The sequence below is a fragment of the Scyliorhinus torazame genome, chromosome 4 (genome assembly GCF_047496885.1).
Source record: "Scyliorhinus torazame isolate Kashiwa2021f chromosome 4, sScyTor2.1, whole genome shotgun sequence".
Taxonomy (NCBI): domain Eukaryota; kingdom Metazoa; phylum Chordata; class Chondrichthyes; order Carcharhiniformes; family Scyliorhinidae; genus Scyliorhinus; species Scyliorhinus torazame.
This window is the reverse complement of record NC_092710.1, coordinates 123,490,454-123,513,802: the sequence shown is the minus strand read 5'-3', so window position 1 is coordinate 123,513,802 and position 23,349 is coordinate 123,490,454. Positions and strand designations below refer to the sequence as shown.

The window sequence follows — 23,349 nt, the reverse complement described above, 5'->3', positions numbered from 1 at the left end:
CCACTGCCCACTGGGACAAGCTCGCAGGTCACCTTGCTCCATAATCCACTGGGACAAGCTCGCAGGTCACCTTGCTCCGTCATCCACTGCCCACTGGGACAAGCTCACAGGTCACCTTGCTCCGTCATCCACTGCCCACTGGGACAAGCTCACAGGTCACCTTGCTCCATAATCCACTGTCCACTGGGACAAGCTCGCAGGTCACCTTGCTCCGTCATCCACTGTCCTCTGGGACAAGCTCGCAGGTCACCTTGCTCCATAATCCACTGCCCACTGGGACAAGCTCACAGGTCACCTTGCTCCGTCATCCACTGTCCACTGGGACAAGCTCGCAGGTCACCTTGCTCCGTCATCCACTGCCCACTGGGACAAGCTCACAGGTCACCTTGCTCCATCATCCACTGCCCACTGGGACAAGCTCACAGGTCACCTCGCTCCATCATCCACTGCCCACTGGGACAAGCTCACAGGTCACCTTGCTCCATCATCCACTGGGACAAGCTCGCAGGTCACCTTGCTCCGTCATCCACTGCCAACTGGGACAAGCTCACAGGTCACCTTGCTCCGTCATCCACTGCCCACTGGGACAAGCTCACAGGTCACCTTGCTCCATAATCCACTGTCCACTGGGACAAGCTCGCAGGTCACCTTGCTCCATCATCCACTGTCCTCTGGGACAAGCTCGCAGGTCACCTTGCTCCGTCATCCACTGCCCACTGGGACAAGCTCACAGGTCACCTTGCTCCGTCATCCACTGTCCACTGGGACAAGCTCGCAGGTCACCTTGCTCCATCAACCACTGCCCACTGGGACAAGCTCGCAGGTCACCTTGCTCCGTCATCCACTGCCCACTGGGACAAGCTCGCAGGTCACCTTGCTCCGTCATACACTGTCCACTGGGACAAGCTCGCAGATTACCTTGCTCCATAATCCACTGTCCACTGGGACAAGCTCGCAGGTCACCTTGCTCCGTCATCCACTGTCCACTGGGACAAGCTCGCAGGTCACCTTGCTCCATCAACCACTGCCCACTGGGACAAGCTCACAGGTCACCTTGCTCCATAATCCACTGTCCACTGGGACAAGCTCACAGGTCACCTTGCTCCATCATCCACTGGGACAAGCTCACAGGTCACCTTGCTCCGTCATCCACTGCCCACTGGGACAAGCTCACAGGTCACCTTGCTCCATCATCCACTGGGACAAGCTCGCAGGTCACCTTGCTCCATCATCCACTGGGACAAGCTCGCAGGTCACCTTGCTCCGTCATCCACTGCCCACTGGGACAAGCTCGCAGGTCACCTTGCTCCATCATCCACTGGGACAAGCTCACAGGTCACCTTGCTCTGTCATCCACTGCCCACTGGGACAAGCTCGCAGGTCACCTTGCTCCGTCATACACTGTCCACTGGGACAAGCTCGCAGGTCACCTTGCTCCGTCATCCACTGTCCACTGGGACAAGCTCGCAGGTCACCTTGCTCCGTCATCCACTGCCCACTGGGACAAGCTCGCAGGTCACCTTGCTCCGTCATCCACTGCCCACTGGGACAAGCTCGCAGGTCACCTTGCTCCATAATCCACTGGGACAAGCTCACAGGTCACCTTGCTCCGTCATACACTGCCCACTGGGACAAGCTCGCAGGTCACCTTGCTCCGTCATCCACTGCCCACTGGGACAAGCTCGCAGGTCACCTTGCTCCATAATCCACTGGGACAAGCTCGCAGGTCACCTTGCTCCGTCATCCACTGCCCACTGGGACAAGCTCACAGGTCACCTTGCTCCGTCATCCACTGCCCACTGGGACAAGCTCACAGGTCACCTTGCTCCATAATCCACTGTCCACTGGGACAAGCTCGCAGGTCACCTTGCTCCGTCATCCACTGTCCTCTGGGACAAGCTCGCAGGTCACCTTGCTCCATAATCCACTGCCCACTGGGACAAGCTCACAGGTCACCTTGCTCCGTCATCCACTGTCCACTGGGACAAGCTCGCAGGTCACCTTGCTCCGTCATCCACTGCCCACTGGGACAAGCTCACAGGTCACCTTGCTCCATCATCCACTGCCCACTGGGACAAGCTCACAGGTCACCTCGCTCCATCATCCACTGCCCACTGGGACAAGCTCACAGGTCACCTTGCTCCGTCATCCACTGCCCACTGGGACAAGCTCGCAGGTCACCTTGCTCCATCATCCACTGGGACAAGCTCGCAGGTCACCTTGCTCCGTCATCCACTGCCCACTGGGACAAGCTCACAGGTCACCTTGCTCCGTCATCCACTGCCCACTGGGACAAGCTCACAGGTCACCTTGCTCCATAATCCACTGTCCACTGGGACAAGCTCGCAGGTCACCTTGCTCCATCATCCACTGTCCTCTGGGACAAGCTCGCAGGTCACCTTGCTCCGTCATCCACTGCCCACTGGGACAAGCTCACAGGTCACCTTGCTCCGTCATCCACTGTCCACTGGGACAAGCTCGCAGGTCACCTTGCTCCGTCATCCACTGCCCACTGGGACAAGCTCACAGGTCACCTTGCTCCGTCATACACTGCCCACTGGGACAAGCTCGCAGGTCACCTTGCTCCGTCATACACTGTCCACTGGGACAAGCTCGCAGATTACCTTGCTCCATAATCCACTGTCCACTGGGACAAGCTCGCAGGTCACCTCGCTCCATCATCCACTGGGTCAAGCTCGCAGGTCACCTTGTTCCGTCATCCACTGTCCACTGGGACAAGCTCGCAGGTCACCTCGCTCCATCATCCACTGGGTCAAGCTCGCAGGTCACCTTGCTCCGTCATCCACTGTCCACTGGGACAAGCTCGCAGGTCACCTTGCTCCATCAACCACTGCCCACTGGGACAAGCTCACAGGTCACCTTGCTCCATAATCCACTGTCCACTGGGACAAGCTCACAGGTCACCTTGCTCCATAATCCACTGGGACAAGCTCACAGGTCACCTTGCTCCATAATCCACTGCCCACTGGGACAAGCTCACAGGTCACCTTGCTCCGTCATCCACTGCCCACTGGGACAAGCTCACAGGTCACCTTGCTCCATCATCCACTGGGACAAGCTCGCAGGTCACCTTGCTCCGTCATCCACTGCCCACTGGGACAAGCTCACAGGTCACCTTGCTCCATCATCCACTGGGACAAGCTCGCAGGTCACCTTGCTCCATCATCCACTGTCCACTGGGACAAGCTCGCAGGTCACCTTGCTCCGTCATCCACTGCCCACTGGGACAAGCTCGCAGGTCACCTTGCTCCATCATCCACTGTCCACTGGGACAAGCTCGCAGGTCACCTTGCTCCGTCATCCACTGCCCACTGGGACAAGCTCGCAGGTCACCTTGCTCCATCATCCACTGGGACAAGCTCACAGGTCACCTTGCTCTGTCATCCACTGCCCACTGGGACAAGCTCGCAGGTCACCTTGCTCCGTCATACACTGTCCACTGGGACAAGCTCGCAGGTCACCTTGCTCCGTCATCCACTGTCCACTGGGACAAGCTCGCAGGTCACCTTGCTCCGTCATACACTGTCCACTGGGACAAGCTCGCAGGTCACCTTGCTCCGTCATCCACTGTCCACTGGGACAAGCTCGCAGGTCACCTTGCTCCGTCATCCACTGCCCACTGGGACAAGCTCGCAGGTCACCTTGCTCCATCATCCACTGTCCACTGGGACAAGCTCGCAGGTCACCTTGCTCCATCATCCACTGGGACAAGCTCGCAGGTCACCTTGCTCCGTCATCCACTGCCCACTGGGACAAGCTCACAGGTCACCTTGCTCCGTCATCCACTGCCCACTGGGACAAGCTCACAGGTCACCTTGCTCCATAATCCACTGTCCACTGGGACAAGCTCGCAGGTCACCTTGCTCCATCATTCACTGTCCTCTGGGACAAGCTCGCAGGTCACCTTGCTCCGTCATCCACTGCCCACTGGGACAAGCTCACAGGTCACCTTGCTCCGTCATCCACTGTCCACTGGGACAAGCTCGCAGGTCACCTTGCTCCGTCATCCACTGTCCTCTGGGACAAGCTCGCAGGTCACCTTGCTCCATCATCCACTGGGACAAGCTCACAGGTCACCTTGCTCTGTCATCCACTGCCCACTGGGACAAGCTCACAGGTCACCTTGCTCCGTCATCCACTGCCCACTGGGACAAGCTCACAGGTCACCTTGCTCCGTCATACACTGCCCACTGGGACAAGCTCGCAGGTCACCTTGCTCCGTCATACACTGTCCACTGGGACAAGCTCGCAGATTACCTTGCTCCATAATCCACTGTCCACTGGGACAAGCTCGCAGGTCACCTCGCTCCATCATCCACTGGGTCAAGCTCGCAGGTCACCTTGTTCCGTCATCCACTGTCCACTGGGACAAGCTCGCAGGTCACCTCGCTCCATCATCCACTGGGTCAAGCTCGCAGGTCACCTTGCTCCGTCATCCACTGTCCACTGGGACAAGCTCGCAGGTCACCTTGCTCCATCAACCACTGCCCACTGGGACAAGCTCACAGGTCACCTTGCTCCATAATCCACTGTCCACTGGGACAAGCTCACAGGTCACCTTGCTCCATAATCCACTGCCCACTGGGACAAGCTCACAGGTCACCTTGCTCCGTCATCCACTGCCCACTGGGACAAGCTCACAGGTCACCTTGCTCCATCATCCACTGGGACAAGCTCGCAGGTCACCTTGCTCCGTCATCCACTGGGACAAGCTCGCAGGTCACCTCGCTCCATCATCCACTGGGACAAGCTCGCAGGTCACCTTGCTCCGTCATCCACTGCCCACTGGGACAAGCTCACAGGTCACCTTGCTCCATCATCCACTGGGACAAGCTCGCAGGTCACCTTGCTCCATCATCCACTGGGACAAGCTCGCAGGTCACCTCGCTCCATCATCCACTGGGACAAGCTCGCAGGTCACCTTGCTCCATCATCCACTGGGACAAGCTCACAGGTCACCTTGCTCTGTCATCCACTGCCCACTGGGACAAGCTCGCAGGTCACCTTGCTCCGTCATACACTGTCCACTGGGACAAGCTCGCAGGTCACCTTGCTCCGTCATCCACTGTCCACTGGGACAAGCTCGCAGGTCACCTTGCTCCGTCATACACTGTCCACTGGGACAAGCTCGCAGGTCACCTTGCTCCGTCATCCACTGTCCACTGGGACAAGCTCGCAGGTCACCTTGCTCCGTCATCCACTGCCCACTGGGACAAGCTCGCAGGTCACCTTGCTCCATAATCCACTGGGACAAGCTCGCCGGTCACCTTGCTCCGTCATCCACTGCCCACTGGGACAAGCTCGCAGGTCACCTTGCTCCATAATCCACTGGGACAAGCTCGCAGGTCACCTTGCTCCATCATCCACTGGGACAAGCTCGCAGGTCACCTTGCTCCGTCATCCATTGCCCACTGGGACAAGCTCGCAGGTCACCTTGCTCCGTCATCCACTGTCCACGGGGACAAGCTCGCAGGTCACCTTGCTCCGTCATCCACTGCCCACTGGGACAAGCTCGCAGCTCACCTTGCTCTGTCATCCACTGTCCACTGGGACAAGCTCGCAGGTCACCTTGCTCCGTCATATATTCCCCTTCACAGGTACTGAGAAAACAGCTCCATGTAGAATAAATTGAGCAGAAGTCATAGAAGCATTGGAATTTGTGCCAAAGACAGAGGGCAGTCAGCCCATTGTGTTGATGCTGGCTGATGAAAGCCCTATCCAGCCTCATCTCTCTTTCCAGCCCTTGATCCATAGTCCTCTAAGTTACAATACATCAAGTGCATATCCAAATACTTTAAATGCAATGAGGGTCTCGGCCTCTGTCACCCATTCAGTCAGTGAGTTGCAAACCCGCTTTCTGGGTGAATAAGATTCTCCTCAATTCCTCTCTAATCCTTCTACCAACTACTTTTAACCTATGTCTCCCGGTTATTGTCTGCTAATGTAAATATGTCCTTCCTACCTGAGCTTGGGTACTGTGTAAGTTTAAAGATCTGTATTAAATCTCCCATGAGATGTCCCTGTCCCAAAAAGAAGGTTCCAGCCTGTCCAATGTTTCTCTATTGCTGAAACCTTTCCGAACAGGGAGCATCCACACCTGGATGCCCTCGCCGTACAGTTGCGGAAATTGCAGTTTCAAATTCTTGGCACTGTGCAATGTGAAGACGTTGGCAGAGGGGTGGCAGGTGGGAATTGGAGCTTAGGTGATGTCTCGGGCATCGCAGTAGCTTTGGAATGGTGGCTGCATCGACCAAATTACAATTGGAAGAAAATGATAGGCAGCATTCAGGAAAGTAGCAAGGTCCCAAGATTTGAAGACAAGTCATATTTATTTAATATTTCACCTGTGTACTGTTCGGGTGGAATTCTATTCTATTTCTTATACTATTTCCATGTTTTCTTTCTATTTTAAATTGTCACATATTTAATTATCCCCCGCTCCCCCCAGCCATTTGCAATTTTTCCTTCCTATCTCTTATCTTTCCCATTATTTCCTTATTATCATCCATTTCTCCCAGTTTATCCTCTCTGTTTGCTCTGAGGTTAGCAATTAGTTTTTCCCTAAGCTGTACCCATTTTTCCTCACTCCTCCATCGGGATGAGCACATGCAGCTATGCCTGTTCTCTGGTCTATTTGGGCCCCCACGATAGACTTCAACAGCAGCAAACCGAGAGGGAGCAGGCATTGTTGCATTTGCTGATCTCTGTGGAGGATATGGTGCTGGGGGTAATTGGAGCAGCCATCACTGAGGGAGTGGTTTAGTAGTGTCATTGAAGCCACCCAAGATGATTATGTGTTCCTATCTAATGTACTTTCTCAAACCCTATGCCTCCCTCATCACTGCCATGACGTCTGGGTAACACTGAGTCGCAGCTGAGTGTAACCATGCACCTCTTGCTCTCCCCATATCTCTCAACCCAAACCTCCGCTTTTGCATTTATGCTGTCCGTTACCCATGGCCTGCTATGTGGGATGCTATCTGACGCTGAAGACCCAGAGGACGGGCAGACCTCTGAGGAAGAAACAGCAACAGTGACACTCGCAGCCTCCAGGTCAGAAACCGTGGCACTGCTCATGATTGACAGGCAGTCTCGAGTTCGGATCTGTGCGCAGTGAGTCATTGAGCATGAGAGGGCTACTGACGTGCCAAGAAGAAAAGTGGGCGTGTGTGTCAACTGGCCAGAGGGCAAGGTCACAGACACGTTCTGCTGCAGAGGACTCAGATAAGGATTTTATTGTGATGTACAGGAAGACGCTAATGGGCATTTCACAGAAATACTTAGTGCATTGGCTGATAAGGAACAGGGAGGAGTGCAGTACAGGACTTGCCACAGATCTTGGAGCCCATCCCTTCCAGGGTGGGAGTGGTGGCCAATGCCATGAGAACACTTGTGGACCCCACCATGATGCAGTGTCTGATGGCCAGTGTCTCAACTTTGACTGCAGCACAGTTAGAAGCCGTGCAACTTCAATGGAAGCTCAGACTGAAGTCATGGGATCCATGCTTGCTGCTACGCAGACCCGGGCTGCTGCCATTCTGGCTGCAGATATTGTTGCTTAAAGTGATTGTCAGGGCCTCAGCAGTCCAGAAACCTGTGCTCCAGCACATTGCAGCACCCCCAGTGGAAGAGGCAGTCGCTCCATGAAACACAAACCTGTCGCTGCTCTCTCAGGATAACAGCATTCATGCTCCTACCACTGTTTGCAGCAGCCTCTGCTGCTACCTAGCAGCCAGTCATCCAAGTTACCGCTGCCCATGCCAAGGTAGTGCTGTCCGAAACCAGGCCTAGAGTTGGCGGAGGATGGCATTTAAGGCCATCTGCTGTCTCCCTGATTGAAAGTCGGTAGCTCCCCGCCCCCACCAGCAGAGTAACATTGCTCAGGGGCACTGGGATGGGTAAAAGCACCCCTAAGATAGGCATGGATTAAATGCACAAAGGTGGTTGGTTGAGCACCATCTGGAGTATTGGACATGCTGTTGGAAAATGTTGCTTTGGAATGTGTTTTTTGGTGTCTTTTATTTCAGGCTTGTGGCCAAGAGGATGCTGTGTTGGTCCAAAACGGTAGCACAGTGGTTAGCACTGTTGCTTCACAGCACCAGGGTCCAGGTTCGATTCCCGGCTTGGGTCACTGTCTTCGGAATCTGCACGTTCTCCCCGTGTCTGCGTGGGTTTCCTCAAGGTGCTCCGGTTTCCTCCCACAAGACGTGCTTGTTAGGTAATTTGGACATTCTGAATTATCCCTCCGTGTACCCGAATAGGTGCCGGAATGTGGCGACTAGGGGCTTTTCACAGTAACTTCATTGCAATGTTAATGTAAACCCACTTGTGACAATAAAGATAATTATTATTAACAGAGCGTTAGTGAAGTGGGGGAGGCGTTGAGTGACAGGGATTTGGGGATTCATTCAGGGGAGCTAGAGTCTGGTGGTATGCTTAATCAGCCCACCCACAACATGGATCCTCCACCTCCTCCCTAACTCCTCCTCTTCTTCCTCTTCCTCCTCCTCCTGAGGCAGCCTGATGACAAGAGGTATGCCTGCATGATGCCCATGGTTAGCTTGATAGCCCTGGCAGCGCCGTCCTCACCCTGCACGAAGGCTGCATGTCTGGTCCAATTCAGTAACCATCTTCTTAGCAGTACAGTCAGTGGACACTGCTCCTGGCTTGGGCAGAGGTAAGAGAAGTGAGCATCGAAGACCCAAGCTGTGTAAAATAAGACCACAAGACCAGAAGACATAGGAGCAGAATTAGGCTATTCAGCTCATCGAGTCTGCTCCGCCATTCAATCATGGCTGATATTTTCTCAACCCATTCTCTTTCCTTCTCCCCATAACCCCTGATCCCCTTATTAATCAAGAAACTATCTATCTCTGTCTTAAAGACACTCAGTGATTTCAGAATCTCCCTCTGTGAGGAGCTTGTCATTTGCTCCAGCTGCCTGTGATGCTGCAGCCCATCGGGGGGACTGCAACTACCATCCCCATGGCTGAAAGCAAGTGGTCTATTCAGCAGCCTTTCTGAATCTCTCAATTACCCCAAGTGTCCAGTGCCTCTTTCTGCAGACTTAAAAGCCTTCTCACAACTCCTTGAACAATGCAGTATTTCCACTATTGCTCCATCAGCAAGTAGATAGTTAATAGAATCTCACTTGCAAGTTAGAGGATGATGCCTTTAGATGGAGTTGGCGATAAAGTCTCTCATGCTGCAGAATGCATGTTCAACTGTGCATGTGTCGGACAAGGCAGTGACAGGAGTGACAAGATCCAAGATGGCAGGTTGGAGTGTCAGATCAGTGTGAGGCACTGCACTGACTGATGTCATGATCTACCTCCTCAGTATATTTGTGCTGCACGCGTGGGTTACCTTTCACAACATGGTGATTAGTGTGGGGGTCGTGCCAGAGGTTGGCACAAGGAGGGGCCAATCTGCCTTGTTTTTTTCAAAATAATTCCAATTAAGGGCTAATTTAGCGTGGCCAATCCACTTACCTGCATATCTTTAGGTTGTGGGGGTGAGACCCACTTAGACACAGGGAGAATGTGCAAACTCCACAAGGACAGTGACCCAGGGCTGGGATCGAACCAGGTTCCTTGGCGCCATGAAGCAGCAGTGCTCAATCACTGTGCCACCATGCCGCCTGTGCCTTGTCTTTTTTTAATACCTCAACTGGCTTTCCATTGATAGTGAAGAAGATATGCTGATGTCTCCAGAATGATGTCAATGGTTTGGTTGAGTGCGCGGAAAAGTGTCAAATGGAATTCAGTCTGAAAAAGTGTGATGTATTGCATTTGGGGAGAGCAAAATGTTATAGCATTGAGGGGGCAGCATGGTGGCGCAGTGGGTTAGCCCTGCAGCCTCACGGCGTTGAGGTCCCAGGTTCGATCCTGGCTCTGGGTCACTGTCCGTGTGGAGTTTGTACATTCTCCCCGTGTTTACATGGGTTTTGCCCCCACAACCCAAAAGATGTGCAAGGTAGGTGGACTGGCCGTGCTAAATTGCCCCTTAATTGGAAAAAATGAATTGGGTGCTCCAAATTTATATTTAAAATACGTTATAGCATTTGGACCTTTAATTAACAAAACATTATTCTTCTTGCACCTACAGATGATCTTTTATTGAACCAAAATTGCAAGGGACATCAAAATCAATAAGAAATGTTATAGTTAGATAAAGGGACAGTGGGTGGTGAAGAGCAATGTAGGCACACTAAAAGCTGAAAATGGAGCTATTGTCAGTGATAATGGGGGAATGGGAGACATGTTGAACAATTACTTTACCTCAGTATTTACAGTTGAAAAGGAGGATAACTAGCCAGAAGTCCCCAAAAAATTAATAGTTGATAGAGGACAGAGACTTAATACAATTAATTTAAGTGCAGCATCAGTAACTAGGAAATTAATGGAACTCGAGTGACAAATCCACAGGACCTGGCTGTTTCCATCTAAGGGTGTTATAATAATAATCTTTATTGTCACAAGTAGGCTTACATTAACACTGCAATGAAGTTACTGTGAAAAGCCCCTAGAAGTAGCGGAGCACATGACCGAACTATACTCTTCCAGAGTTCCCTAGATTCAGGATTGGAAAATTGCACATGTCGCTCCACCTTTTCAGAAGGCTGAAATGGGGAAACCTGGGAATTACCAACCAGTTAGTCGAACATCTGTAGTAGGGAAATTGCTTGAGTCTATAATCAGGGATGAGATAACTGAACACCTCCAAATTTCGGTCAATTAGGGAGAGCCAGCAAGGATTCGTGAAAGAAACGTCATGCCTAACTAATCTTATTGAATTTTTTGAAGCGGTGACTAAGGAAGTGGACAGGGGAATGTCTATGGATGTTATTTGTACGGACTTCCAGACGGCATTTGGTAAAGTCTCACATAAGAGACTGTTAACCAAGGTGGAAGTCCACGGAGTTGAGGGCAAGTTATTGACATGGATAGGAAATTGGTTGAGTGGCAGGCGACACAGAGTGGGGATAATGGGTAAGTACTACCATTGCAGGAGGTGACTAGTGTTATACCACAAGCATCTGTGGTGGGGCCTCAATTATTCACATTGTTCATTAATGACTTGGGCGATGGCATAGAAAATCATATATCTATATTTGCTGATGATACAAAGTTAGGCGGCATTATAAACAGCCTAGATGATGGCATAAAATTGCAAGGGGATATTGCGAGACAAGGTGGTTGGGCAAAATTGTGACAAATGGGATTAAATGTAAGCAAGTGTGAGGTTATCCATTTTAGACCAAAAAAGGATAGAGCAGAGTACTTTCTAAATGGAAAGAGATTAGGTGCAGTGGGTGTCCAAAGAGACTTGGGGGTTCAGATCCTTAAAATGCCACGAACATGTGCAGAAAATAATCAAAAGGTTAATGGAATGCTAGCCTTTATATCTAGAGGATTGGAAAGCCACAGGAGTTATGCTGCAGCTATACAAAACCCTGGTTATATCCCACGGAGTACAGTGAGCAGTTCTGGGCACCACACCTTAGGAAAGATATTTTGGCCTTGGAGGGAGTGTGACATAGGTTTACAAAATGATTCCTGGGCTACAGGGGTTAAATTAAGAGGAGAGATTACGTAAATTAGGCCTGTTTTCGCTAGAATTTAGAAGGCTAAGGGGTGAACTAATCAAAGCATTTAAGATATTAACTGGGAAAAACAGAGTTGATGCAGATAAACTAAAACTATTTCCACTGGTTGGAGTCTCTAAAGCTAGGAGACATAGTCTAAAGGGCTAGACTGTTCAGGAGAGATGTTAGGCAGAACGCCGTCACTCAAAGGCTGGTAGAGGTTTGGACCTCTCTCCCACAAACAGCAGTTGAAGCTAGATCAGTTGTTAATTTTAAATCTGAGATAGATTTTTTGTTAAACCGTGATATTAAGGAATATGGGCCAAAGGCAGGTATATGGGTCGGGATTCCCTGAGCCTCCACGCCAAAATCGTGATTGGCGTGATGGCGGAGAATGGGTGTTGATGCCAAAATCCGGCGCGACGCCACTCCCGCGATTCTCTGGTCCCCGGGTAGGGGGCCATTAACAGAGGCCCCAATGGCGATTCTCCGGGGACAACTGGTCGAGTTCCCGACGACGCGGTTCTAACCACGTTTTGCCTGTCGGGAACGGCTGGTGGCGGCTGCGGACTCAGTCTGGTGGGGAGCGGGGGGATCTTCACCGGGGGGGCCTCACTGACGGCCAGGCAAGCGATCGGGCGTCACCGATCCGTGGGCGAACGCTGTCTCGGGGAGACCTACATTCCTGGTGCCGCTCCGCGGGCTAAGTCCGCCATGTCGCACGGGGCGGCCACCGCCCGCCGCCGCCATGCGCATGCGGGGACTCCCGACCAGACGTGCAGGGCCCCGTATTTCTGAAGGAAAGTCCAGAGTGAAACACACGCGTTTTGACGCTGGCGTGCGATCATAGCCCCATTATTGGAGAATCGTGCCCATGGAGTTAGGTCACAGATGAGCCACAACAAATCTATGGAGATCAGAAGATCCCAGATTTGATTACCAATCAAATTCTTCACAATTGAGTTCTTCACAATTGCCCTTCATGCCCCTATGTTAGTATTCCTGATATCGACTGATGCTCATTGAACAGTTTGGAATATTGCGTGGGAACAGGATTGGGACTTGCTGCGATTTCCAACCCCTGTCCCCCTCTCCTTTCACTTCAAGATCAAATGGCGACTATCAGGCTAAAACATGAAGGGCACCTAAAGTAACTTGCATTTATATAGCATCTTTAAGGCAAGTAAAAATTTCCATATTGCATTGATGGTGATCATCAAAACATTTGACACTGTATCACTGTGGTAGTCTGTATTAGGGGTATTACGGTACCTAGGTTGAGGCTGTAAGACCATTGGTGTGGGAGGTACCTGAGACATGAAGATCATTGGTGAAGCCTGTCTGTTGGTTCCGCCCAGTAAGGCGGAGTCTAAGAGCCTGTGTCTCCCCAGCAGCTGCATTCTGTACCTGTGCTGCTGGGGGAAACATCTAGTCCAATAAAGCATTCAATTGTCATCCAATCTCGCTTCTGGAGTTATTGATCGAGCATCAATCACATGATGTTTTTGGACAGGAGACCAAAAGTTTGGGAAAGCTGGTGTTAAGGTGTATCTTAAAGGACAATGGGAGAAGAGAGGCAGAGCAGTTTAAGGAAATAATTCCAGAGCTTAGGCACCACACAGTTGAAGTCACAGCTGCCAATGGTGGAGTGATTAAAACCAGGTATATGCAAGAGGTTGGAACTGGATAAACATAAAGATCGATATGGATTATTTGGCTGGAAGATCTTCCAGAAAGACGGAGGAGTGAGGCCATGGAAGGATTTGAAAACTAGAATCAGAATTTTAGCATTGAGATTGAGGCGTTGCTGGGCCAAGGGCCAATCTAGGTCAGTGAACACAATGGAGACATATGATAAGCATTATCTGCAAATTCGGGATGCCAGTCAAGATGATGCTATGCAACTATCCAAGTGTGGATCCATATCCTCAGCAGATAAGGGAGGGAAATATAAAAATATTTTTTTAAAAAATTACAATTAAGGTGCAATTTAGCGTGGCCAATCCACCCACCCTGTTGTGGGGTGAGACCCACGCACACACAGGGAGAATGCACAAACTCCCTGGCCGGGATTGAATCCGGGTCCTCGGCACCATGAGGCATCAGTGCCTCCACTGCACCACCATGCCGCCGGGAAATATAAATCGAATGACCTATCTCTGCTGCTGACCTGGAAGGTTAAGATCAAAACAATGGTCATTATAATCAGTGGCTTAGTGCTTCCATCTATTTGTAGCTTTGGGAACTATATAAATAGAACGTCAGTCTACACGGCCATTATCAGTTCAGCTGCCTAAAGTTCTGCTGAAGAACTTTCACAGTGCTGTAAATTCCAACATGTAGATGACTTTCTAAAGATAACACACTGATGCAAGTGAACACTTGGAAAAGCACAGAGGAATAAACAACCAGGAGGCAGAAACTTCAATTAGTGAGACATTTTTGTAACGCTGATGGTAAGAAAATCAAAATGGGTTCACATTAGTCATGTTCTATTTGGAAGATTGGGCTGGGTGGGCATGCAGCTGTTAAATTATTTTTAAAAAAGCTGGCTTCGAGTAACAAAGCTGTGCCCTTGTAGGTATCATTCATCTCTAGCCTCTGCCTTTGAGGATTCACGGCTTTTTCTGTTTGGGCTGTTTGGATTTTTATCATCTGAACAAGGTAAAGCTGCATTGTTGAAAGTTACTAGATATTTTTAATCGAATTACGAGGCAATTGGAAAATGCTGTCAGTAACTTTCCAGCTGATGCGTTTACTTTCCAACATTGACTGTTAAATAGAATTGTTTCCCTTTGCTTTGTGCACAAAGCTACATTTACACAGATTGTACTTACCACCTGGGACAGATGATCTATGCAGTGCCCTTGTATTTGATCTGTTGGAGGCTTTGCACCAATGGAGAAAATTACCTCTGCTTAAACTGCTAAAACGGTTGCGGTACTTAAGCAGGACCGGTAATCATGGAGTATTGCAGAATTCTGTTTGTTTATTTCTCTGAAGCTGCTTGCCACTGTGGTCAACAGTTGGGTAATCCTCTGGAACTTTTTTCCTGTCAAAGTGAGTTGCTTGAAAGCTGCTAATAGCTGAGAAATGCCGCCTCAAGGTAGGGCAGAATTGTAGCACTGGAAGGGCTGTATGCTGTGCTGCGGCGTGTCTCTGTCTGTTCCCCCCTTTTGAGTTCTCATTGAATTATGAAGGTGGATACTTTCTCAGCCTGCTGCCCCCATCCTGAAGTTAATTTTGGGTTTGTATGGGGGGTAGTGGGATTTATTCAGGGTTCGTCCTTGAAAAAAATGGACATGCATGCAAGTGCAGGAGGCAGGGGTATATATAATGTAACGGCTGCATAGCAGTTACATATAGAATTAGGCAAATGGCAACTGATCTCAGAGGAGTTGATTGATATTGTGTGGGCTTCCCATTAAGGGAGTAGCATTCCCTCGGCTGGGGAATTCGTATCAGCAGTGACCAACCCGATCTGTGCCTCCTCCCACAAACTCCAAATGAGCAGCCAGCTGTAGCGCTGGTACTGGTTTGAGTGCCCACCCTTAACTTGTGAATGACCTGAGTGCTGAGTAATCGGGTGGGCTATGGTGGAGATGGCATAGAAGAACCTTTCATGTGTTACAGAATATGACTAATGCGTTCAAGATTTATTTTCTGAATGGAAACATGCCGATAATGAAGGAACTTGATGAATTCTTCCCGTAAAACTTCAAACAAAGCAGTTGGACAAAAAGGAAAATTCAGGAAATCTACACGGGTAAATCAACAGCTCAACATGAAGGATTTTGTGTGGAATCCTTTCTGAGAATATATAACTAGGTTGGAGAAATTCCTTCCCAGGATCTACCAAAGCAAAGGGGAAGCGGAACAGACGTTCACTTCTCTGGAGTGCTTTCATCAAAAAGTGACTAATGGGTTTACCAGCCATTAAATATAGATTATAAACGCAGAAGAGATGCAAAGGCTTGAATACAACATCAAAATAATTCTAGTCTCTCAAAGAGAGAGGGCGAGTCAGATATGGCTCCAAAATGAAGGCAACCATTTGAGAACCCTCGCAATAAAAGTGGAATAGTAGCCAAGACTTAAATGTAAAAACTTAAATTTGATGCGGTCCAGCATTTGATGTTATAGACAGTCTGTTTATAACCTTTTTGTTATTACATTTGAGGACCTGGCTGCATCATTCTGAAGCATGTTTTTGCATCCACTGAACTTGTATAAAATCATGGTTTGATGCATGGATGTAAAGTTATAACTGATTTAGATACTCCATTGTTTGTATAACTGTGAGGTTTAGCTATTAAACTTCCAGTAGCCCATTTCCGGACGACTATGGACTTTTTAAGCATATATTAAACATTTGATGCATACACACGAGTTTTGACCTTTATTTGGTGACCAGTGGTAAATGCTATGAGTTGATTCCTGATATAGTGTACTAAAAACAGAGATATAACTGTCCGTGGATTGCACTGCAGCTATGATGTGGGCTAATATGTTCCGTCTCAGTCACTTTATTTAGATTAAGTTCAGCTTCATTTTTAGAAGTGTTGTGAAGCTCCATAGTGTGAGCTCCACACACTCCATGTAGTTTTCTTTCTCTCCCCCTAGGCCCTGTCCCCACAATTCCATTCCAAAGACACTGAGTTGTATGAAATTCCCTGGAATCGTTTGAGGATGGTTTCTCAATGCCACTTTTAGAATAAGATAGCTAAAAAAAATACTTATGGGCACTTCCTGAATCTTTGCCATGGAAAGTAGAAAACAGCACCAGCAGAGAGTCAGGAGTGCAAAAAGGAGTCACAAAATATTCTTGGCAGACAGGATTAAGGAGAATCCTAAGGCATTTTATACGTATATTAGGAACAAGAGGGTAGCTAGAGAAAGAGTTGGTCCACTCAAGGACAAAGGAGGGAAATTATATGTAGAACCAAAGGAAGTGGGTGAGATCCAAAATAAGTATTTTGCATTTGTATTCACAAAGGAGAGGGACATGTTGATTGGTGGTGTCTCAGAGGGATGTGTAAATACTTTAGAACAGGTAGTTATTATGAGGGAGGAAGTGTTCGGTGTGTTAAAAAGCATTAAGGTAGATAAATGCCCCTGGCCAGATGGCATCTATCCCAGATTACTGAGGCAGACAAGAGGTGAAATCGTTGGACCTCGAACAGAAATCTTTGTTTCCTCGTTGGCCACAACTGAGATCCCAGAGGATTGGAGGATAGCCAATGTTGTACTGTCATTTAAGAAGGGTAGTAAGGATAACCCGGGTAATTATAGACCAGTGAGATTGACATCAGTGATAGTGAAATTGTTGGAAAAGGTTCTCAGAGATAGGGGGAGGGATTCTCCGACCATCCGCGCCGGAACCACGCCCGGCACGGTTGCGGAGAATAGCCGTTCACGCCGGTAATCCGGTGTGACGGCGCTTCCGCAATTCTCCGCCAACCCGCCGGTCGACAAGGCGCCGGTCAGAGGCCTTGGAAGAGGCCCCTGCAACGATTCTCCGCGGTCGACTGGCCGAGTTCCCGCCGGCGTGGTTCACATCTGGTACCACCCGGCGGGAGCTCGGACCTGCTGCTGCGGTGGCGGTCCTGGTGGGGGGCGGGGGGAATCTGATTCAGGGTGGGCCTCAGCAGTGGCCAGGCCCGCGATTGGGGGCCACCGATCGGCGGGCCATCGCGATCTGGGGGGACCTACCTTACTCTGCGCGGGCCCACTGTGTGGGTCTGCTATGTCGGCGGCGCAAGCGCCGAAATGGCCGCCACGCGCGTGCATGGACCTGCTTGCTGCCGCCGTGCGCACACGCATCCACGCGGTCTGGACAGCAGGGCCCCGCCGGCAGTGAGAGCTGCGGGACGCATGCCGGGGCTCTTCTAGCCCCCTGGAAAATGGGGAAACACCCCGGACTTTAGAGGAAAAAGTCCGGAGTGATTCTCGCCCGTTTTCCGGCGGCATGGGGACTTAGTCCCTAAAAGAGAGAATCCCACCCAGGATCTATGCACATTTGGAAGTGAATGGTCTTATCAGTGACAGACAGCATGGTATTGTACGAGGGAGGTCTGTCTCACTAATTTAATTGAGTTTTTTGACAAAAAAAGGTGACAAAAATGATTGACGAGGGAAGGGCTGTGAAGTTGTCTACATGGACTTTATAAAGCATTTGATAAGGTCCCTCATGGCAGGCTGGTACATAAGATTAAATCACATAGGATCAGGGGTGAACTAGCTAGTTGGATTCAGAACTGGTTTGGCCGTAGAAGACAGAGGATCGTAGTGGAAGGGTGTTTTTCCGAATGGAGGTCTGTAACTAGTGGTGCTCCGCAGGGATTAGTACTGGGACTTCAGCTGTTTGTAATATATACAAATGACTTGGAAGAAAATGTAGCTGGTCTGATTAGCAAGTTTGCGGATGATACTAAGATTGCAGGCATTGCGGATAATGATGAAGATTGTCAGAGAATACAACAGGATATAGATAGGCTGCAAAATTGGGCAGAGAAATGGCAGATGGAATTTAACCCGGCCAAATGTAAGGTGATGTATTTTGGTAGATCCTATTCAGGTGGGAGCTGTAAAATAAATGGCAGACCCATCAGGAGACACACACAGAGATCTGGGCATGCAGGTCCACAGATCGTTAAAAGTAGCAGCACATGTGGAAATGGTGGTAGAGAAAGCATATTACATGCTTGCCTTCAGAGGCGGGGTATCGAGTATAAAAGCTCAAATTATGCTACAGTTATATAGAATGTTGGTTAGGCCACATTTGGAATACTGTGTCCAATTCTGTTCACTGCACTACTAGAAGGATGTGGAGGCTTTGGAGAGAGTACAGAAAAGATTTACCTGACTTCCGGGTGCGGCTATGCAGAGCTAGGTCGCATATTCGGTAGCTCCCGCTTGGAACGGACTTTTGGGCTCTTTTACAGGGCCCCCACGGCATTTGTTTGACATTTCCTGGTGTGGGAAGAAGACTGCAACATTCCCCTGACAGTGTCCCCCAGGAATGGGATGTCTTTTGGTTACCAGACCCGGCAGAAACAGTAAAAGATTTGGCTGCAACTGCAGGATAAACAGGGCCTCTTCCAGCATGCAGGCGGGGGAAGGGCATGCTTAAAGCTGCAAGCTGACCTGAGCGCCTTTATCAAAGGTGAATTCTAGCAGCAGAGGGAACAACTGTGAAAAGATCTCACCAAGGCCACTGAAGAAGCGGGGACGAGGCTTCCGGTGGCGGCCATGGAGGAGTATGTCGCGCATTCGGCAGCTCCCGTCTGAAACGGACTCTTAGACCTTTTTCAGGAGTTTCCACAGACATTTTGGGGCAGATTGGTGAAGCGAACACTGCCAAAAGGATTCCCTCTCGAGACTTCCGGTTGCAGCTATGCGGAGCTAAGTCGCACATTCGGCGGCTCCCGCAAAAACTGACTTTTGGGCTCTTTTCAGGGCCCCCAAGGGTACTTTTTCAACGTTTCCCGGTGTGGGAAGGAGTTAATAATAGCTCCCCGTCAGTATATGGCTTTAACTAGGAGCGGGGTGACAAAAAAGGTGGTGGTGGACCAGAAGAAGGAAGGGAAGAAGGACAAAATGGCGGCGGGCGGAGACCAGGCAGCGTGGAGGCAGTGGGCGGAGGAGCAACAGGAGGGTATCCAGCGCTGCCTCAGAGAGATTAAAACGGACCTGCTAGAGCCGATGAAGGCTTCTATTGATAAGCTGCTGGAGACACAGACAGCCCAGGGGGTGGCGATCCGAGAGGCTCGACAAAAGATTCCTGACAATGAGGACGAGATCTTAGGCCTGGCGGTAAAGGTGGAGGCGCACGAGGCGCTCCACAAGAAATGGCAGGAGCGGTTCGAGGAAATGGAGAATCGGTCGAGGCGGAAGAATCTGCGGATTCTGGGCCTCCCGGAGGGGCTGAAGGGGCCGGACGTGGGGGCCTATGTGGTCACCATGTTGAACTCGCTGATGGGAGCAGGGTCCTTCCAGGGGCCCCTGGAGCTGGAAGGGGCCCATAGAGTGTTGGCGAGGAATCCCAAGGCTAACGAGCCTCCGCGGGCGGTGCTGGTGCGGTTCCATCGGTTCGTCGATCGGGAGTGTGTGCTCAGGTGGGCCAAGAAGGAGAGGAGCAGCAGGTGGGAGAACGCGGAGGTTCGGATATATCAGGACTGGAGTGCGGAGGTGGCGAAGAGGAGGGCCGGGTACAATCGAGCGAAGGCGGTGCTGCACAGGAAGGGGATGAAGTTTGGCATGTTGCAGCCGGCGCGACTGTGGGTTACCTACAAGGACCGGCACCATTATTTTGAGTCTCCGGAGGAGGTGTGGGCCTTTGTTCAGGCCGAGAAGCTGGACACAGACTGAGGGTCGGGATGGGCGATTGGGGACTGCGGTGGATATGTTATGCCTATTTTTGGTTCGAGGGGGGTGGGGGGCCTTTGCATTGTTTTGGGTTTCTTTTTCTCTGTGTTTTTCTCTTTCGGGTTGGGGAGGGTGGGTGGGACGGGTTGGGCACTGTTTTGGTTGGTGGTGGGGCCTGGTAGGTGGAGAGCGCGGGCTTTTTTCCCGCGCTGAAGACTGGGGGGGGGGGTGGGGCCGGGGCAGGGAAGCGAGGATTGTTTCCCGCGCTTAGAACGGAGGGGGGAGGGAGAGAGCCTGTGAATGGGGAGCGGGAGAGGAGTGTGTGCCACACAATGGGAGGAGTCGAAGGGGAGGCGGGAGTGGCCGGGGTCAGCAGGAGTCAGCTGACTTGCGGAAGTGCAATGGGGGGAGAAAACCAGCTAGGATGGGTCCTAGCCGGGGGTGGGGGGGGTGGGGAATCGAGTTGCTGCTGCTAAGGTCAAGGAGGAGCTGGAGCGAGTGGGGGGGGGGGGGTTGAGACGGGGGTATGCCGCTGTGGGGAACGGGCCGGGTGTGGGGTGCGGGCGCGTGGCTGGCCGAGGAGGGGTCATGGCTAGTCGGCGGGGGAGGGGGGTGGGTAGCCCCCTGATCCGGCTGATAACCTGGAATGTAAGGGGACTGAATGGGCCAGTTAAGCGGGCCCGCGTGTTCGCGCACCTGAAGGGGCTCAAGGCGGATGTAGTTATGCTCCAGGAGACACACCTGAAGGTGGCAGACCAGGTAAGACTGAGGAAAGGGTGGGTAGGTCAGGTGTTTCACTCGGGGCTAGATGCCAAAAATCGAGGGGTGGCGATCTTGGTGTGAAAGAAGGTGTCATTCGAGGCGTCGAGCATTGTGGTAGATAATGGCGGTAGGTACATAATGGTAAGTGGTAAGTTGCAGGGAGAGCGGGTGGTACTGGTCAATGTGTATGCTCCGAACTGGGACGATGCGGGTTTTATGCGACGTATGTTGGGTCGGATCCCAGACTTGGAGGTGGGGGGCCTGATAATGGGGGGAGACTTTCACACGGTGTTGGATCCGGCACTGGATCGCTCCAGGTCTAGGACGGGTAGGAAGCCGGCGGTGGCTAGAGTGTTGAGGGGATTTATGGACCAAATGGGAGATGTGGACCCTTGGAGATTTGCAAGGCCGGGGGCTAGGGAATTTTCATTCTTCTCACATGATCATCAGGGTTATTCTCGAATCGACTTTTTCATTTTGAGTAGAGCGCTGATAGCGAGAGTAGAGGATACCGAGTATTCGGCAATAGCCATTTCGGACCACGCCCCACATTGGGTGGACTTGGAGATGGGGGAGGAGAGGGAGCAGCGCCCACTGTGGCACTTGGAGGTGGGGCTGTTGGCGGACGGGGAGGTGAGCGAGCGGGTCCGAGGAAGTATAGAGAGGTACTTGGAGACCAACGACAACGGGGAGGTCGGAGTGGGGATGGTATGGGAGGCACTGAAGGCGGTGGTGATGGGAGAGCTGATCGCCATTAGGGCCCACAAGGAGCGGAGGGAGCGGGGGGAGAGGGAGAGGCTGGTGGGGAGATGGTGTGGGTAGACAGGAGGTATGCGGAAGAGCCTGAGGAAGGATTGTTGAAGAAGGGGCGCAGTCTCCAGGCCGAATTCGACCTGGTGACCACCAGGAAGACGGAGGTGCAGTGGAGGAAGGCCCAGGGGGCGGTCTACGAGTATGGGGAAAAGGCAAGCCGGATGCTGGCGCATCAGCTTCGGAAGCGGGACACAGCTAGGGAGATTGGGGGAGTTAAGGACAGGGGAGGGAGCGTGGTGCGGAGTGGGGTTGGCATCAATGGGGTCTTCAGAGACTTCTACGAGGAATTGTACCGATCCGAGCCCCCACGGGAGGAGGGAGGGATGGGCCGTTTCCTGGACCAATTGAGGTTTCCAAAGGTGGAAGAGGGACTGGTGGCGGGACTGGGGGCCCGATTGGGCTGGAGGAGCTGATCAAAGGGATAGGAAGCATGCAGGCGGGGAAGGCATGGGGGCCGGACGGTTTCCCGGTCGAGTTCTATAAAAAATATATGGACCTGTTGGGCCCACTGTTAGTTAGGACCTTCAATGAGGCAAGGGAGGAGGGGGCTTTACCCCCAACGATGTCCCAGGCACTGATCTCCTTGATCCTGAAGCGGGACAAGGATCCCCTGCAATGTGGGTCTTACAGACCGATTTCCTTGCTAAATGTAGATGCCAAGGTGCTGGCGAAGGCCTTAGCCACGAGGATTGAGGATTGTGTGCCGCAGATCATCCATGAAGACGGGGTTTGTGAAGGGGAGACAGTTGAACGCGAATGTGCGGAGGCTTTGGAACGTTATCATGGTGCCGGCGAGAGAGGGGAGGCGGAGATAGTCGTGGCGATGGACGCTGAGAAAGCCTTCGATAGGGTAGAGTGGGGGTACCTGTGGGAGGTGCTGAAGAGGTTCAGGTTTGGGGAGGGGTTTGTCAGGTGGGTTAGACTGTTGTATGAGGTCCCGATGGCGAGTGTGGCCACAAATAGGAGGAGGTCCGAGTATTTTCGGTTGCACCGAGGGATGTGACAGGGGTGTCCCCTGTCCCCCCTGCTCTTCGCACTGGCGATTGAACCCCTGGCTATGGTACTGAGAGAGTCGAGGAACTGGAGGGGGTTGGTGCGGGGTGGGGAGGAGCATAGGGTGTCGCTTTATGCGGACGACCTGCTGCTGTATGTGGCGGACCCGGTGGGAGGAATGCCAGAGGATGCTGAGGGAATTCGGGGACTTTTCGTGGTACAAACTCAATATGGGGAAGAGCGAGCTGTTCGTAGTTCAGCGAGGGGGCCAGGAGAGGGGGATTGGCGAGCTCCCTCTAAAAAGGGCGGAGAGGAGCTTCAGATATTTGGAGGTCCAGGTGGCCAGGAGCTGGGGGGCCCTGCATAGGCTTAACTTTACAAGGCTGGTGGAGCAAATGGAGGAGGAGTTCAAGAGGTGGGACGCGTTGCCGCTGCTCCTGGCGGGTAGGGTGCAGTCAATCAAAATGACGGTGCCCCCAAGGTTTTTGTTCCTGTTCCAGTGCCTCCCCGTGTTTATCCCGAAGGCTTTTTTCAGGCGGGTTAACAGGAGTATAATGTGGTTTGTGTGGGCGCGAGGGACTCCGAGGGTGAGAAGGGTGTTCCTGGAGCGGAGTAGAGATAGAGGGGGGGCTGGCGCTGCCCAACCTCTGTGGGTACTACTGGGCCGCCAATTCGACGATGGTGCGCAAGTGGGTGATGGAGGGGGCTGCATGGAAGAGGCTGGAGACGGCGTCCTGTGTGGGTACGAGTCTGGGGGCGCTGGCAACGGCGCCACTGCCGCTCCCTCCAAGGAGGTCTCCCATGAG

At 51.7% G+C, this 23,349-nt stretch overlaps 1 protein-coding gene across 1 annotated transcript in view; it reads left to right on the top strand.

The window, feature by feature from the left end:
- The first annotated feature begins 13,949 nt into the window (after nucleotides 1-13,949).
- The window catches only part of LOC140411432 (uncharacterized), a 232,732-nt gene continuing 223,332 nt past the window's right edge, over nucleotides 13,950-23,349 (top strand). The window contains exon 1 of the mRNA XM_072500539.1: nucleotides 13,950-14,064. Coding sequence (XP_072356640.1) covers nucleotides 14,062-14,064 — 3 coding nt within the window. The 5' untranslated portion in view covers nucleotides 13,950-14,061. The remainder of the gene's footprint in view (nucleotides 14,065-23,349) is intronic.